Source organism: Eucyclogobius newberryi, unplaced genomic scaffold (assembly GCF_026437365.1).
Source record: "Eucyclogobius newberryi isolate DKJ021-1_F unplaced genomic scaffold, fEucNew1.0.hap1 SCAF_4, whole genome shotgun sequence".
Lineage (NCBI taxonomy): Eukaryota > Metazoa > Chordata > Actinopteri > Gobiiformes > Gobiidae > Eucyclogobius > Eucyclogobius newberryi.
The window spans coordinates 32,309,073-32,327,619 of NW_027316056.1; the positions used below are offsets into that span (position 1 = coordinate 32,309,073).

The 18,547-nt window shown below is 42.3% G+C and overlaps 2 protein-coding genes across 2 annotated transcripts; one reads left to right on the plus strand and one right to left on the minus strand.

Moving 5' to 3' along the window:
* Window positions 1-5,042: 5,042 nt before the first annotated feature.
* tapt1b (transmembrane anterior posterior transformation 1b) lies at window positions 5,043-15,668 on the minus strand. The gene is made up of 14 exons (XM_072462220.1): window positions 15,398-15,668; window positions 13,387-13,517; window positions 13,176-13,294; window positions 11,541-11,703; window positions 11,332-11,467; window positions 10,467-10,564; window positions 10,323-10,392; window positions 10,161-10,241; window positions 9,928-10,037; window positions 8,507-8,566; window positions 8,356-8,424; window positions 8,205-8,281; window positions 7,080-7,252; window positions 5,043-7,002 (listed from the first exon to the last, which is right to left on the minus strand). Exons 1-14 carry the CDS (start codon window positions 15,582-15,584, stop codon window positions 6,752-6,754), a joined length of 1,725 nt encoding a protein of 574 aa, XP_072318321.1. The 5' UTR covers window positions 15,585-15,668; the 3' UTR covers window positions 5,043-6,751.
* A 348-nt stretch (window positions 15,669-16,016) lies between these two features.
* Window positions 16,017-17,981, plus strand: clrn2 (clarin 2). The gene is made up of 3 exons (XM_072463366.1): window positions 16,017-16,439; window positions 17,442-17,621; window positions 17,699-17,981. The coding sequence occupies exons 1-3, from the start codon at window positions 16,187-16,189 to the stop codon at window positions 17,965-17,967; spliced, it is 702 nt and encodes a 233-aa protein (XP_072319467.1). The 5' UTR covers window positions 16,017-16,186; the 3' UTR covers window positions 17,968-17,981.
* The last annotated feature ends 566 nt before the right edge of the window (window positions 17,982-18,547 follow it).

Sequence of the window (18,547 nt, forward strand, 5' to 3'; positions counted from 1 at the left end):
TAAAGCTTCTGTGGCGCGCGACATGTCAGCGTCCAATCAGCTGTCACCTCACGCACTTTATTTACAGATAACGCCAGGGGGTCCAAACTGTGGCCCGGGGGCCAAATGCGGCCCTCAAAACATTTTTTGTTGGCCCTTAGGTTTCCTGCTAAATTGGCCCAAACAACAAAAAGTAATATGTATACTGTCAAATGGGACAAATTCAAACATGTTTATGTTAATATTAATGTTCCAAGTCGTATTAAAGGTGTGAAGGCATCACAACTATGTCAAATGCAAAACTTGTTGAAATGTTTACTTCATTGTCAGATTGTTTGTGGCCCTCTGCTCCCAAAATGTGGCCCTCAGTGAAACATGTTTGGACACTCCTGGGCTACAACATGTGTAGTTTACATCATGTAATAAAGCTGGACTACGTAACTTTTGTCTTTCTTTTGATTCATCTCTCATGGAGGTGTTATTGTTTCACAATATGAACCCTGCATTTATTCAACTACTACTACTACTACTACTGCTACTACTACTACTACTACTGCTACTACTACTACACTACTACTGCTACTGCTACTGCTACTGCTACTACTACTACTACTACTACTACTACTACTGCTACTACTACTAGTCCTAGTGTAAAAGACGCAGTCTATTCATGTTGATGCTTCAAATTTCATAAACCAGATAAAAAGATTTGGTTGCATCCATCTGACTGGAAAGAGAGTTACAGCTGTATTTATATGTGTAACCAGTCTATATATAAGTGTATTATAATTACACAAAACTGTTATAATTTTTGTTTAGTATTGCATTGAACATACCTAGTATTTGATTTACTGCGCCGTCTTGGTCGGCTCTCTACATCTTCTTCATGCGTTTCCCTTGGCGACACTCGTACACATTGGAGGGTCGTGACTTCCTCTTCCCTTTTGTTAATCCCGTGTTGAGAAGAGGTCAGTCATCCCTCGTAATCCTTTGTTTTAAGTGTCCTTTTGTTAACATTTAGTCTGTGTTTGTCACCGTTATAATAGTATATGTTTATTTAAGCTTATATTGAGCTGATGTATTATATATTGATGTGAACATATGGATGGGTAGTGCTTACTCCACTGTCATCCCCTTTGTAGTTTGGGCTGGACGATGTAGTGGAAATTTTTTTCTCTTTTATGTTCTTCACTATGTTCTTCACTCTCCCCTTTCGCTAATTCCGAAAACACGGGTCACACACGTCCAGCACATGGAGCAGCCTGAGAGTTTCCTTTTATCAGATGGAATAACTAAAGGAGAAGTCCATTGTAACTCCTAAGCGTACGGAGTTAAATCCTAAAACAGGCTTATCGTGTATTAGTGAAAGCCTTTCTTTTGGGAAACATTTGCTTGGAAAAAGTATTATTTTTGTAAATGATCTTCTCAATGATAATGGAAAGGTTGTAGAATATGATTAATTTCAAGTCCTGCATGATGATGTTTGTTCATGTTATGTGTTAATTATGACACATATAAACTGCTAGTTTGAAAACCATCAATTAGAACATCAGATTGGTTACAAGGAATAAACATAAACATATATATATAGCACTTTTACCAAACATACAAATGTATGAGACCGATGTCGATGTTCAAAGTAGATTTGTCATATTGTGTATTACAGTTTTTATCCATTGCTTTGGGCAATTTCACGAAACCGAAATTACATTCTCAACGCTCTTAAGCATTTGGCAGAATAACCTATATGGTTCAGCACAACTACATAGATCATCTTCAAAAGGTCATATCTCACCCAAAACAGTTAAGTCAAGCTTCAAAACCAAATCATTTTCTCATAAAAATAGTCAGTGCCCCCAAAATGAAAAGTTCCTTCCCGAAAAGAAAAGGACATTCTCCAAGCTTTAAATATATTTGCCAAAATAACCTAGATGGTTTATCAAAACACTATGGCACCTGCAAAAGGTCATAGCTCTCTCAAAACAGACAACTCATCAATTAAATCTAATTCCTTTTCAAATAGTTAGTGCCCCCAAAACGAAAAGTCCCTTTGGCATTGATTAAGCACTGCAGGTCAAAACGTTTAGATGTTTTGTCAGTATGTCAGTATGTCAGTGGACCATAGAAATATCCCTCATGTGCACATTTCAATCTTGGCTTAGTCCTTTGACACTGAATGTTACTGTAGTAGATGTTTTCTGTCCAGAATACTATGTGTATCAAACAGAAACAAATTCAAGAGGAGGCAACAAGGTTTCACATGACGAACTGTATTGGACTCATGCCATGGAAATGGTCTACAGCAAAAAACACTGTCAAACAAAAACATGAACACTAAAATGAAGTACAGCCTACACTACTGTAACAAAACATACAGAAGAAAAGGAAGTCTTGAGTCTTCGTCCTCACTCTCCTGCTCAGTCCCACGCTCACGTCTGTCTGGCCACAGATTCTCATCTACATCGCATCTTATGTTCTCCCTTGCAATGCAACGTGGGAAGAATCGGCGTGCATGCCACAACCATCCCCTGCAATGATCAGCCGTTACATCCTCACAAGCAGCATCCATTGCTTGGAGGAGGAACCTCTGATTTAGAGCCCGATGCTCGTAGACCCTCCACCTCTAAGCTGAAAAAACTCCTCAATAGGATTTAGAAATGGGGAGTAAGGGGCTAGGAGCACCATCACCATCCTTTGATGGGCATCCAACCACGCCCTGATGAGCGGGGCACGGGGAAAGTTGACATTGTCCCACACAATCACATATGTCGGCAAGTAAGGCCCTACCAAACCCCCCTCATGTAGAGGGAAAAGATCAACGTAAAGGCGGTCTAAGAACACCAGGAGCTTCTGGGTGTTGTATGGGCCGATACTTGGAATGGGCCGATACTTGGAACATTGTGATGTTGCCCCCGCCCTGTCCTGGGACATCCACCGTTGCCCGGTGGCATTCCGGCCACGCCGTCGTCCTTTGGCGACATTGAACCCAGCTTTGTCAACAAAAAACAGGGTTTGAGGGTTCTCATTCTCCTCCAGCTCCATTATTCTCTGCAATACAGTAAACATAATATTACTGTAAATTGGTTATGCAGCAGAATCAGAATCAACAAATTACATGGAAATGTTCTGTTCTCTGCAAGTTCAATAACCTGGGCTCTATGCTCCACTGCTAACAGGTCATAATGATATTCAACTCATAAGACTGTACAATATACTATGCGTAGTGCACAATACTTTACCTGTACATACTGAAAGAGCAGCTCCTTCGTTCTCTCAGAGTTCCTTTCGAATGGAACTTTGTATAATTGCTTCATGGTCATCTGATGTTTAATCAGGACCCTGTTAATTGTGGAGATGCTGACAGCATTTACATTTTCAAAGATGCCAGCATTGTCCTCCAGGATTGTGGTCCGGATTTGTCGCAGGGTAATGACATTGTTGGCCACGACAAAATTAACAATTTCCAGTTCCTGCTGTTCACAAAAAAGTGTTCTTCTGCCACCTGCAGCAGGTTGTCTTCCAATCCTAGACATTAGAGTTCACAAATAGACACTATTACTATTTGTATTTAGAGGTTTTACTTTTACTTTAGTTCAATACATTTGGAAACTACTGTTAGTAACTCCACCACCAATAATTCAATAGTTGACTGAGCACATACCTGTTTTCCCTGCGGAATGTTAGAATGATGGAGGACACTGTAGAGCGTGGCACGTGAGGCTGAACTCTACGACCTGCCTCTGCCATTGTGAGGCCATGGTTGACCACATGGTCCACAAGAGTAGCCCCAATTTCATCTGGTACTGGTTGTCTTTGTCCTCTTCCCCCTACTCCACCACCACGCACCCGTGCTCCTCTTCCTCCTCTTCCGTGAACAAGCAGCTGCTCGTTTGGTGCTTCCATGTTCAACCTTGTCAACTGTACTGAACTTTGTCAAGCCCTAGATGTTTGATGGAATCATTTATACTCCTGGATAGCACCTGTCAGCTAACTAAAATGACTGAGTGATTGGTGATCGGATGTGAGAAACTCCCCCTTGATTAGTAAAGTTCTAGTTGCACCTGAAAAAATGAAGCCGATGATCCAAGAGATCCATATTACAGTATATAATATATCATGATGTTTTTCAAGGTATTATGTGCCTGAACCATTGTGACAGTGGAGTGAACTATTCTGCAGGTGATGATGTACAGAAGGAAATTATGCCAACATGTTTTGCAGCTAACAACCACTTGACTGAGAAGTCAACTGGTCAGTTTAGACCAGCAAGATGTATTCAATTGGTAATTGGGCTGAAGGCAATTGTACCTAACCATTTGCACAGATGTGCTAAATCATTTGAAATGTGTGCAAGCTGTAGGCGATTGTACTTGTCATTTGCAAGGAGTTTCTAAAACAATTGCAATTTGATTAAAGGAATGAGAAATGCCAATGCCCAGTGGTTTGGAGGTTTGCACGTGTGGTTTTGAGAATGTAATTTCTGTTTCGTGAAATTGCCCAAAGCAATGGATAAAAACTGTAATGAATGTTTTGGACGGGGTGCGACTTATATTTATACTTATACACTTATACTCCGGAGCGACTTATATGTGATATTATTTGTTATTTTCACACTTGCAACCGCATTTCATACTCCAGTGCAACTTGTATGCTTCTTTTCTTCTCTATTATGCATTTTTTGGCTGGTGCGACTTATACTCCGGTGCGACTTATACTCCAGAAAATACGGTATTCGCTCAGTTTATTTGAGGAATACAGACCCAAACACTCGGTAAGATCTCGCCGTATCCTCTGCACATTTCCCAGGGTTTTGATATTCTCATTGTTACGTAAGAACGAGAGGACGGACGCGGTTCTGAGCGACCCTGGAGCCGAACAGTGGGCCGCTGTCTTCCCCCGACGATCAAAAGCGGCTCTGTTCCCACGGCGACGTCCACTCAAACAAAAACAACCCGGGAACAAATCACAAAAAAGCTCTGAGACACTAGTTAAAAGCAAAAGTCTTTATTCTCTCGCCGCCGTAAACGTGACCGTCGAGTCGGATGGCGTGTTGGTGTTGGCTCCATTCACGCGCTTCAGACTGTCAGACTGGCACTCAAAACGCACTCTTCCACGTCAATCGTCTCCAAAAACGCGAGTCGCCATCGCAACAGGCCAAGCCAAGTCAAGTTCTCTGAATAGAACCAGAAAAAAACGGATCGAACGCCAACAGAACAGTCGTCGTTTGCGGCTGCGCGTTCATGATCGATATCAAATGTCGGGTTATGAAAACGAGGCAGATTCATACAGTTGTTCACTTCAAACGGACACGATTCGGTGAAAGTGAATAAAGTGATTGCTGTAAATCCGGGGCGCCAGGTTTGTCCTCGTCATACATGCTTTGGTCACTTTCACCACATTTCTGACTGAATAACTCTAATACAAACTGTTCAACTGCAGAGCATCATGAGGTCGGATTAATAACTATGTTTGGTGTCATCGGCGTGACGACGCGGGGGTCTTCCAGCAGTAGCTTGATTTGTGTCGGAAACAAAATGTATTCTTTACATTTTGCCTCAGAACGTCCCATTGGTTCATATAGTTTAGTGTAAACAGGTTTTAGTCCAATAAGATGATGGTTTTGTTTGACTTGTACAAACGTCCGGAGCAGATGTGCTGAGAATGATCATCTTACTTGGCAACACAACAAATATGACACGTGCACAAAGCCCAATGTGCAGCAGTGACTACACCTGCTGTCGTCATGACTACAGTGGTGAGTTCAGTCCTGGAGAAGTTTTTTGAAAAAATATCAGAAATTTATTCTAAAAATGATTTCCAAAGTTTTTATAAAATTAAAAACTGCCTGATCTGCCCTTCACCCAGCACTGCCCACCACACTTGTGCTTTAGAACACGTCCTGTCCTCACCCGGGTCACACCTGAGTGCCCACAGTCACTCTGCAGGGAACAGTCACTCTGCAGGGAACAGTCACTCTGCAGGGAACAGTCACTCTGCAGGGAACAGTCACTCTGCAGGGAACAGTCACTCTGTTGAGACACTGCAGAGGACAGTCACTCTGTTGACACACTGCTAAGGACAGTCACTCTGTTGACACACTGCTGAGGACAGTCACTCTGTTGACACACTGCTGAGGACAGTCACTCTGTTGACACACTGCTGAGGACAGTCACTCTGTTGACACACCGCTGAGAAGAGTCACTCTGCTGAGACACCGCTGGGGACAGTCACTCTGCTGAGACACCGCTGGGGACAGTCACTCTGCTGAGACACCGCTGGGGACAGTCACTCTGCTGAGACACCGCTGGGGACAGTCACTCTGCTGGGGACAGTCACTCTGCTGAGACACTGCTGGGAACAGTCACTCTGCTGGGGACAGTCACTCTGCTGAGACACCACTGGGGACAGTCACTCTGCAGAGAACGGTCACTCTGCTGGGGACAGTCACTCTGCTGGGGACAGTCACTCTGCTGGGGACAGTCACTCTGCTGAGACACTGCTGAGGACAGTCACTCTGCAGAGAACGGTCACTCTGCAGAGAACGGTCACTCTGCAGAGAACGGTCACTCTGCTGAGACACCACTGGGGACAGTCACTCTGCTGAGACACTGCTGGGAACAGTCACTCCTGGCCTCGCAGTGACAGCTTTACTCCTTGGCAGGTTTGATCAGAAATAAATAAATAAATAGTCCAGGGTCAGGTGCAAAAGTACAAGTCCAGCCTGACTGCGTGACCCCGCTGAGCTCCCTGATTCAGACCGTCGCCATGGCGCTCAATCTATGCGGTTGCCACATATGGTGAAACGGTCGATCTCCAGCAGGTCTTTCTTTGGGGTTTTGGGCCTCGCGTCCCCTCCGAGGCCCACGTCCGCATTCACGATCTTGCCCTCGTCGTCTCCGTCGGGCGTGGTGAGGAACACGTCCGAATCGCTTTTGGGGATGGCGGGGGAGGGGCTGCTGGTCACGCTGGACAGGGGCGGGCTGACAGAGGACGGCGTTGGCCCCCCTCGATCCGCTGCAGCTTCTGAGGACAGAGAGAAGGGGACGGGTCAGAAGACGTCTTGAGCCGCTACGTAAAGAGACGTGACGATTAAAGGTTACCCTGCTGAGGCAACGTGTGAACGAGCTTGACCCGGTGAGCTCTGGAGTTGGCTCGACTGGACGCGGCGGACGGAGGCGGGTCGCACAGCTTCTCCTCCATGTTGGCTTCTTTGACGAACAAGCAGGAAGTGCCCAGCAGCACGATACTGTTCAGCACCTTCAGCGTGATCATCCTGCACATGCACACAAGGGTTTGAGACATAACCACGGAGACATGGGAATTAGGTCGGACAATTACTGTTTGAATCGATGCAACAAGTTATTTTAGTTACACCAAGAGAAGTACGCAACATCGACAATAAAACATAGGAAAGAGTAAAAGGGTAAAACTCTCAGACCTAATAAACAATAAATAAAAGACATGAGATAATTGAACAGTGGACCATTTGATAACTAGATAATGTGCAATGGCTGAAGCCATTGCGAGTGTCTGCGTTCTTGCGTAAAAGTACAACATGTGTGTAAGTAGTACTGGTAGTACTACTTAAGATAAAAAGTCTGATTTAATTGACAATAAATTATATTAAAGCCGCGCTAGCGGCGATGATGGCTCTCGCCTTCCCGAGCGGCCGCCTTCACGCCCGTCCATGTTTTCAGCTGCGTTTTGCGGCATACCAACGACGCTCAATAATAATTCACAGTTCATGATTGCGTAGTTTGCAACTCAAATAGTTGTTTGTCCTGACAAATTGCAAGATCGTGCTGAACGCAGACCTGAGCAGGGAGAAAGGGAGAGAGCACCTCAGTGACCTGGCTGCACCCCCTCCTCCCTGTAGAGAAGTTAGCGTTAGCATTAGAAATTAACTTTTGAAAATACTGAAAAAAGTACAAGATCTTCAAATGTCAAAAGCAATAGCCCCTAAGGCGGTGAAAGCGAGCGTAAAGAGGTATAACTTGTTGAAATCGTTTAAATTGTCAAGGAGTTGAAACGCGTCAAAAATCCTGATATGGAAAAAATATATGAGAATACAAGAACATATAGTCTGCTTTATGACGCAGACACTCAATTATATCAGTCTGAAGATGTGAACTGTGAATTAAAACACATTTCACTTATATTTCCAAACATCGACATTCTGTATCAGGCTTTTCAGATTTGTGTGTGAAATGTTTCCGTTTATTTACCCCAGATAGAAGAGTAGAACACACATTAAAGAGAGCGACCCCTGGATCTTCACTGAACTAGTCACGACACGGATCAACTGTAAGAACCAACAAGAGGTGTATAATTAGCATTACACTATAAAACATGAGACAGAGTGTAACGATGACTGACCAGCAAAGCTAACGGAAGAGGAATGAAGCCCATTCTCCTGGACACAGAGTCGCTGTAGTCGGTATAAGCCTGTGGAACACACGGTTATCTTTCATCTTCACACACACATGTCATGCGTGAGCTTACACTCTATAAATCCTGCATAACTCACATTTTTCTGGCGACTGCTCACAAGATCAAAGGCAAGACTTGCCCGATATTCACCATAAACCTGGAGGATTGAAGCATTAAAAACCCTGTTATTTATCATCATTAACCCGCTCTGAGATTCAAAGTGACATCTGTGTGTGAGGTTTGTGTGATTAGGTTTGACACGCCGAGGTTAAAGGGGTTAATCCTTCCTGTTCACCTGGCATTCCTTACATAACCATGTGAGTTATACTAAACCATGCGAGTTATACCAAACCATGTGAGTTATCCCAAACCATGTGAGTTATACCAAACCATGTGAGTTATACCAAACCATGTGAGTTATACCAAACCATGTGAGTTATACCAAACCATGTGAGTTATACCAAACCATGTGAGTTATACTAAACCATGTGAGTTATACCAAACCATGCGAGTTATACCAAACCATGCGAGTTATACCACAAGGCTCAGATTAAGGATTTTTCTATAGCGGTGCTGCTAAACAATCGGTTAATTTTTCCAAATTTGTATAGCAATTTGATAATTGCATAGCAAAACACGAAAGTGACTAACAATCAATATTTTCCATTGATATAACACGATAATTTATTTAATATGTATTTGTTAACATTCTATTTTTAAAAAAAACTCTTAACAAATTAAGTTTTAAACACTTTTTAATTTTTTTTTTTTAAAAATAAAACAGAAAACTTGCAAATAAAATTAGTTGTTGAACAAATTAATCAACACAAAGTCAGATGGCCTTATTTACAACTTTCTTCCATATCATCAATCAGATGACTATTTGCAGGAGTCTCATTTACATATTAATTGTCATTACACTCACAAAAAATATGTATTAAGCTTCTGATGGAAAAATAAAGGTTAGTGTGGTGTCCATCATGGTGTATTTATTGTGTTATTCAAATTGTACCGCTCTATTTGACGTTCCATTCCATTTTTCGTTTTGCTATTTGATGATGGTCCCTAAGTACTCTCGTCTCGGCTCCGGCTACACATTTGATGACGGTCCCTAAGCACTCGTCTCATCAATAACCATTTATATAGTAGCATATAGCAAGCGCAGTTTAATTATTATTATAAAATTATTGTTATTCTTTTTTCCACCACCAAATTATGCTATTTTTAAACTTTCTTTCAGAACACCAAATCAACGTCTCCTTTTTGTTTCTAGACTGTACATGGTGTGACTGTAGCCTTCTCTAGGAGTCCCTCGTCTTTTTCATGTCATTGACAGTATTTAGTGCAAATGTTCATTTTCAGCCTTGTGGCGTAGTCAAGACCAGTCAAAAACTGAGAGCGTGACAACAAAAGGTCAAACTCAGTCTCTCAACCTGACACACACCACTTCCACACCCGACACACCCCTGCCTCGACACCCCTGCCACAGTCACACTTGAATGTTTAAAGTTGACTCACGTCCGCACTGATGTTGTTGAATTTGGTGATAAAGGCGTGTTTTACCACATCCACCGCCACCTCAGAGGCGATGACCATGACCACATCAGGGAACAGCACCCACAAGTGGTCTGAGCACACAGACGCACACAGAGACACAGAGACACAGAGACACACACACACGACAGTAGTGCATTAGTGCTTTAGAGTGATTGACTGTTGGTGTAAAAATAACAGTTATAGTCGTCGTTTACCGCCGTTCCATGAAAACTGCTCCATGTTTCTCAGACACACAATGAGCAGGAGGATGTAATTGGTGAATCTCTCCTTTATGTCTTAAAAAACAAAACATTAAATCCTGCATTAACACTCTTTTTACACAATAACAGCAGGTAAAGTAGTCACATTGCACTCACCACTATTTGACATCTGGAACAGGTTATTCTTTTCGAACTTCTTGAAGACACTTCCTTTGATTTCCACAAACTGTAAAACGAGCACAGAACGTCAAGGTTTACGCTTTGATGGTTCCGCTCGGCCTGTAACGCGTCACTACTCACGTTGTTGGACATCATGATGGTCAGCAGGGACTTGTTGTGCGAGTTGAAGGCGACGTTGAGAGTCGTGGCCTGGACCATAATAAGGATGGCGTGGAGAACTTGGCTGATGTTAAGGAAAATCGTCATTTAAAATGTCTGGATTATATGATAAATATAAGGGACGAGTCACTCCGGAACACATAAAGTGAATCGCATGACAAATCAAGAGTTATATTTTTCCCATAATCATGCAGTCCTACTATGAATCGCACACGTGATCATTCTGAGTGAAATTCATGTTGTTATGTTTGTTTACCTGCAATACCTTTAGTAACGTATCATGTTTTTGAATTGATTTGTTCTAAATGCCTCCAATGGACAATGGAAAATGAGCATTATTGCTAAGACACAATGTGGATTGTCCAATGTAATCGCTATGTCCATATCAAATTAAATAAATAAAATGTAGTAAGTAAAATTTTAAAAATAATTGCTAAATATTCCAGAAACAATAATAAAAGAAAAAACACAAAACTAACAAACACAAAAAAAAGAATAAAAAATGAACTGACACCTGAGTCATATCTGGTTTGTCCAAAGTAATCGCTCTGTCCAAATAAAATAAAATAAATAAAATGTAGTGAGTAAATGTGTAAGTAAAATGTCCCAAAATAATAATAATAATACACAACAAAATAAAACAAAATCAAATCAGAACACACAAAATATATTTTTTAAATTAAAATTTAAAATGAAATCAAAAATTACAAATAAAATAAAACAAAATAAAGTAAAATTAAATTAAATGAAACCAAGTTATATTCAGCACAATTGTTCATGCCAACCTATAACCAACCTATGCGGACCCTTAACGAGTGATGGATACAGACATAGAGCACGGCCATGAGGAAGTGTGGGATCACTCCTATGTGGGCCCTCTTCTTTTCCTTTGGCTCCGTCGCGGTCCAGTACAGAGCGTCCAAAATGTCCTGGCCGAAGGAGGAGAAGAGACGATCTGCCACCTGAGCATGACGAGAGCAGCATTAGTGCGGCGCCTGGCACACACGCCCACGGGCACCGGGTGCTTTTCCGTACCTCCAGCATATTGTAGATGATGTAGAGCTTGATGACCGACTGGCCCCGTATGAGGTGGTACATCATGGCGTAGTCCACGTAACTCATCATGGAGTAGCACAGCACCATGATGAAACCTTTGAGCACGTCGCACACCTGGGCCGGCTGCAGCAGACGTGAACCGCTGGGAAAAGACACAGGAAGTCTACTGTCAGCTGACCGGCTTTGTACAGCAGTTATGCAGGATAGGGTTTGAATTAATGAGATAAAATATGATGCATTATTATTGCTGTTGGCTTTTAAACGTGCTCTTGAGTAACTTTACTTTGGCTCTCATGTTTTAAAACAACAAAAAACATACTTCCAAATTTATTTACCATCCCAGGGGGAGATAACGTATAAAAAAGCGGGAGATTGCTCTCAAAGCAGGAGATTTCAAATTTTATCAGCATTAAGAGAAATGAACAAAAATAAACAAATTAAATCCGAATCACATGGCTAATAGGACGCATATCCGTCCCACTTAGTGCACCACAGTCTGTTTCTGTAGTAAACATACCATGTAAAACTAAACCGGTATTTATTTTTAACAGTCTGTTTGTACTTGTCTGCTTTGCATTCTGGGACATAAACACGCCCAGCAGCGTAATCACAAGAAACACACGTACAAAAGGTCGATTTTTGATTTTTCGATTGAAATATCTTCAAGTGTTTTTGTGGAGTGGAAAATGCGTTCGAACAGGATTCATCAAACAAAGCATGAAGGAAATACAAATCTAGGTATGTTTTTGAAAATATATATTTTGAAATATATATCTTAAAGAGAGAAAAATCTTGAACACCTTTGGCATCTCATGATCTTAAAAACAAAAAGAAAAAAAATTATAATAATAATAATAATAAAGTTGGATTTCCGCCGTTTCCCACGGGAGTACCTGTGTTTTGATGTCAACTACTGGCTGCGGAGGGAATTACGCACAGTTTAAGATAAACACAGATCCATGATTTCAATGCATTTCAAGCTGCCTCTCACTTCCGGGTCTCAGCATGCAGTTGTACTGATCGTGATTAGATGGGAGAAATTCATTCATTCATACAACAGATCTGGAGAGAACTTTCTAGCCAGGATTCATCAAACTGAAGTGAATGAAGCCAAATGTTACTCCACGTATGTTTTTGATGAGGGAACAAGACTAGAACAGGGTTATAAGAGAGAAAATGTTTTACAGTTGTTTCACATATGTCTGGTACTTAAATCTCAACTTTTTAAATTTTAAAGGCAAATAGAAAGATATATAAATTAGGGCAGCACATTTTTTTCTTTTTCTGACAAGGATTACAAGTACAATTAGATTTGCGACTTAAAGTATGATTATGTTCCGTGTGCTGATTTCAGACAGGCCAAGATCAAAGACATTTGAGAGAAGACATAAATCTGAACTGCTGAACTAATTCAAGAATTCCATACATTTCAGAAAGCTTGAGGGTTAGCAGTTTTTTTTCTTCTTTCCCCACAAAAAGACAGGTTATTTAGTGGTTTACAATGAACATTCTATAACTGTCGCCTTTGCCATTTGATTAGCGCGCCTACTCCAACTGCGAGCGAACCATCACGACCGCCGCTGCAGCCTCGCCCGGCACGTCGCAGCGACCCACCTGAGACCGCAGCACGGCACGGTGACGAGTCTCAGAAGCGCGAGGATCACTCTGAGCGGTAACAGGGTGAACACGTAGAGGAAGGCGTCCAGGCACAGGAAGAAGCCGAACACCATCAACTGAAAAGAGGCGCGACAGACGGAAGACGGCATCAGAGACGAGAACGGATTCAAAAGGACGAGACAAACGCAGAGGGCGGCCGGGCGGTCACCTTCTCCAGCTCTTTGGGGATGCGGAGGCAGGTGTAGACCTTCTCCCGTCGCTCCGTATATTTGGCCTCGTTGTGTTCCAGGAAGTAGCCTCGGGTCAGCTCTGTGGTGATGAACCTCAGCAGAGAAAGGTCTGCAAGACAAGCCAATTATGACATCAGTTTTGAAAAACGATGGACTGAACAAATGAGGGCGAACGCAGTTGGTCAACGTGAAGTTTACCGTGTTTTTTAAGTATGTCACTCATTTTGTCTGGTTTTATCATATTCGTAACCAACTCCACATAGATTAAATGTGCTTCCTTTTGTACCTGAATTGTACAAATGACTCGCAGGTTAACACGTCGCCGCTACTGGCAACTGAATGGGCTTTGCCAACGCCACACATTTATATTCAAGCAAGTGGCCTCACAAAGCGTACGCAGGTTGTCCAGGCAACTGAAATACTGGTTGTTCAAAGTGGAGGTTCGATGTGCTAGATCCTTGTCTTCCATTTAGATGCTGGAACTGAGGCTTTAGTCACAGGAAACATGCGTCAAGATGGATGTAAACGTCCTGTAATGTGCAGGACATTGCTGAGCGGTTATAAAATCTAAAATTATAATTGTGTATTATATAATTATATTATAATTATATAATTGTAAAAAAGTTATAAATATAAATTATAAAAATAAAGTGCAATTACTGTGAAATTCATGTGCAATCCAAGTGCCGTCGTGACACATATTCATGTGTAATTACTGTCGTGATCACGTGCAAGGGTATTTATGTATTTTTATCTTTATTATTTTTCCCCTCCATCCCTTGTTGGGAAATGGGAGGTTTTGTCTATGGGAGTTTTTGTTTATAGGAGATCTTCTACTGAAAGTGTTTTTCAAACTTCCTATAAGTGATCTGTTCTTCTGTATCTACCTCTGTATCTACCTGCGTTGCAACAATGAATTTTCCCCATGTAGGACAATAAAGGAATATCTTATCTTATCTTAAATGATAATAATAATGGTTTTAATGTGGCTTTTAGCAATATTTGGGGAAGCGCAGTCGTTTATGGTCATTATTTCTATTTGCGGAAAGGAAAAGATCTTTGTTTTTTCCCCCAGCTTGTCCCCAGGTGACTTTTTAAAATGAATCATTCACAGGGAATAACTGTCTACAGTCAAAGAAAATGAGCTTTGTGTAAACAGAGCTGGAGCAGAACGTGGGACTCATGAACACGTCTAAACACTGTCACTTTAACCATAATTTAATCACTCGCTGCACTTTCTGCACTACATATGTAAACTCAACTGTAAACTTGTGCACATATTAAGCCTATTTTTTTTTTATTTCTATTTTTTATCTTATAGCTTGATGTCATTTTTATCCATAGCAGATTAAAATTGTTTCTCTTTTGACATATTCATTATTCATTGTTTTAAGTTCCTATATTTGTGAAGTATGTTCATTCTGATTCTGAAGACAAGAGCCTTTGAGTTGTAGCCCCGCCCACAACAGTGTGCAAATATTTACTTGTTTTATTTACTTAGATATTTAGTGTCTATGGGTTTTTACCAAATCTGGCAATGCAAAGAGACAATTAACAAAACAAAATGAAAAAGTGTTGTTTTGAGCATAAAGAACTCTCGGGAACACCGTGCTCCCCGACAGCAGGACTGGAAGTACAAGTATTATCCCAGTGAAGCAAGTACAAGTATTACATCTATGATGTAAGTACAGGTATTACCACAGTCATGTTACGTAACAGAGAAGCTGCTTTGCAACTCTCAGACTCCAATGAATTAAAACATGTCAAATGAACAGAATTATAAAGTTCACGTGAACGGCCCGTGCGCCCAAGGCTGGCGAACCTGAAGGAAAACACCTGCACCTGCGCAGTTTGTCGTGACAAATAATCAAATACATTCTGTGCATTTAAGACTGTATTACAAGTAAGTTATAATAGAGTCAAAGGCAGTGACATGACAGTGATAACATGGGAGTATAAACAGTGTTAGGAGCAGGCTAGCTCACTCACCGGAGAGGCTGCCTTTCTTGGCTTTACTATCTCCAGGTTTGGTCTTGAAGCCCAGCGTTTCCGTGATGCCGCCCCCGGCTTTGTTCTGGTTCGTTCTGGCATGTCTCCGGCTCCTCTCTCGGTCTTCTTTATCCTTTTCTGTCTCTTCGCTCAGACTGGACGACAGTAAGTCCGCCATCTTGGTCATCGAGCTCTGCTGCCGCGAGGCTGCGCCAGCGGCTACGTCATCACGCACCAGGGGTCACTATAGTAACAGACGGCAGGGGGCGCCAAACTCACCCACTCGACACTTGTCACGTTACTTTGCATTCACAACATCTAGATTAAGATTTACATTGAATTTCACTATTTAAAGTGATGTAAATGTAAGGATTCAAAGCCTATTACTGACATCATCCTCTACCCTGTAAGTGTTGATGGCACCATGACCTTTTGGCTGCTGAAGTAATATTAATCTTTTGCAACAGTATAATTAATTGGAACAGGGTCAGTGGATTTTTACAATCCAGTTGAAATGCCAACGTAAAGGTCAGTTCTATCCATGAATTAGAGAAGGCAGAGTGGCTCACAGTGGGATAAGGTTACCCCCGGTAAGAGATTCGGTTTCTGCTTCTCTCCTGCCGCTCACCACACGCACCATCTCATCATCAGCAGTCTTTTACTTCTCCCTAAACCATGCTTTAGTTTTGAGTCTAAACTCCACGGTAAACTCATGGTGGTGGTGGAGCGCACTCCGCGGTCGCTGCCCGGCCTCCCGTCTCTCTCCTCGGGGCACCATGGGCCCGTAAGATGCCTTCAGTGTGGAAACAGATCACGTTCTCCGCGGCCTCGGTGCTCTGTGTGGGCTCCGTGGTCCTGCTGGTCGTGGCCATGTCCACAGAGCGCTGGGTCACAGGGAGGATTCTGTGCAAAACCGGCGCAGAGATAGTGAACGCTTCAAACCCGGAGATGGAGCAGTTCATGGGACACATTTACTACGGATTATTCCGAGGAGGGAAAACCAAGAACTGCGGACTTGGGAACAGACGCTCCAAGATCTACAGTAAGGACTTAAACTGCACTCAGGATGTGATCCAAGTGTTCAAAGAAGTATTCATGTTTGTGTTGTTGAACTACAGATTTAGCTTAAATAGTGTAGAAGGCTTTAAAACAACATATACTAATACAGGACCATTTTTATTTTATGTATGTAAGATAAGATAAGATATTATTTTATTGTCCATACATGGGGAAATTTCATTGTTGCAACGCAGGTAGATACAGAGGAAAAGGACAGATCACTTAAAGGAAGTTTCAAAAACACTCTTAATTAGAAGAACTCTTATAAACAAAACTCTTGTAAAAACACTCTTAATAGAAGATTGTATGTATGTATGTATGTATGTATGTATGTATGTATTTATGATGCAATCATACATAGTTACAAAACAAAGCTTGCAGCCAATGTGATGCATACAAAGTTTATAGCCAGTGCTTATTTCCAACTCCTGTCCCTGGTTGGGCATTTCTAAATCCCACCACAGATATAAAAGGCATTAAAACACATTTCCATTGTTATAAATAAATCTGTGCTAAATGTACACATCTACACAGCACATTCTACCTCACTCGTGCACCTCACTCGTGCACTCGTGCACCTCACTCGTGCACCTCACCCGTAATAAGATGAGTAATGAGAGATTCCAGATTATTCTAATGTCTAATGTCTATTCCAGATTAGACATTAGCTAACATCACACTATTCTCAAAAGGGTTAAATCAAATCTTTCTATTTCATGACATGAAAAGTGTCATTTGCCCCTCCAGACCACAGACATGTGATACACACACACTTGTGTTACAAGTTCAAGTTCCACAGGTGAAATCTACTGAGATTTACTGTGTGTTTAGATTGTTCTACATCAACCAGCAAAAGACACATATCCTACTATCATACTTATGTTATTATTCAAAGAAAGATCCATCTATTATACATTGACATTTATTAAAACTCAGGCCTGTCACGTTGCCCACGGAGACCATTCCACGACATTTTGTGTTTCAGTTTTCCCCAAACTCGTGCGGACGCTCAACACCGGACTGCACGTCATGGTGATCCTCTTCCTGCTCGCATCCATGGCCTTCGCTGTGGTCAGTTTGTCTTTCAGCATTTACAACGCGCGCAAGGTCCCCTACCAGAGCATCAAGGGCCACAAGGGGCTCTACCTGTGGAACCTCGTCGCAGGTACAGCTGAAACACACACACACACACACACACACAACTGTAACACCCACACTCTCACGTCCAATCCTCCCTCTCAGCTCTGCTCGGGTCGCTGGGAGTTCTTTGCTTCATTGCGGCCATGAAGCACCATCGTCTGACGGAGGGAGTCGCCAACTTCGAGGAGAGGCTCTTCGTCCTGGTGGTGGTCGCCGACGGGCTGGACTATTCCTTCTTCCTGGTCGTGGGCAGCGTAGTGACCCACGTCGCCGCCTGCGGGGTGGTCGCCATGAGCCGGATCAAGCGGCCCAAACCGGAGATGAAGAAGCCCGAGGAACCCACCGTCGCGGCACTGGACCTTCTCTATTGAACCGCAGCAGGACGTTATTTCGGGAACATTTACGCCCACGTCTTTCCGTTCGCTTTCAGAACTTAGAATGTGCTTTTTATCGTACTTCTTCTTTGATAGCTCGATCAGAAACGCTTTGAGAATGGACGCCCGATGCAACCGGCACCTGTCATCCCAAGAGGAGTCGACGTAAAGTTGCACCATGTAACTTTTCTGGAGGGAGTGCGCCCCGTTCTTGTCTTCATGGAGATGTTATTGCTTCGCCTGATTACGTTCCACAGTATAGAATTCCACATTTGGCATTTAATCAAATATCATCCATTATAATCCAAAAATATCACCGCGAGTCTCTCCACAGATCTGACCGGTAACGCGCGCCCCGGTGCCATGGAGACTCAGAAATATGTGGCGAGCGCTCCCAGGAGAAAAGTGGGCTCGTGATTAAAGCGTCGGGTTTATTTGTATTTGCCAAACACAGAAAATGTCGTGATTTTTGACATTTGTGCCGTGACATTATTTTTGCCGAACTGTTGTCGTTTCGAGTGCTTGAGTTATAGTGAGCTTAACTTTTAAACAAATTAATGCACTACAGTATATGTTT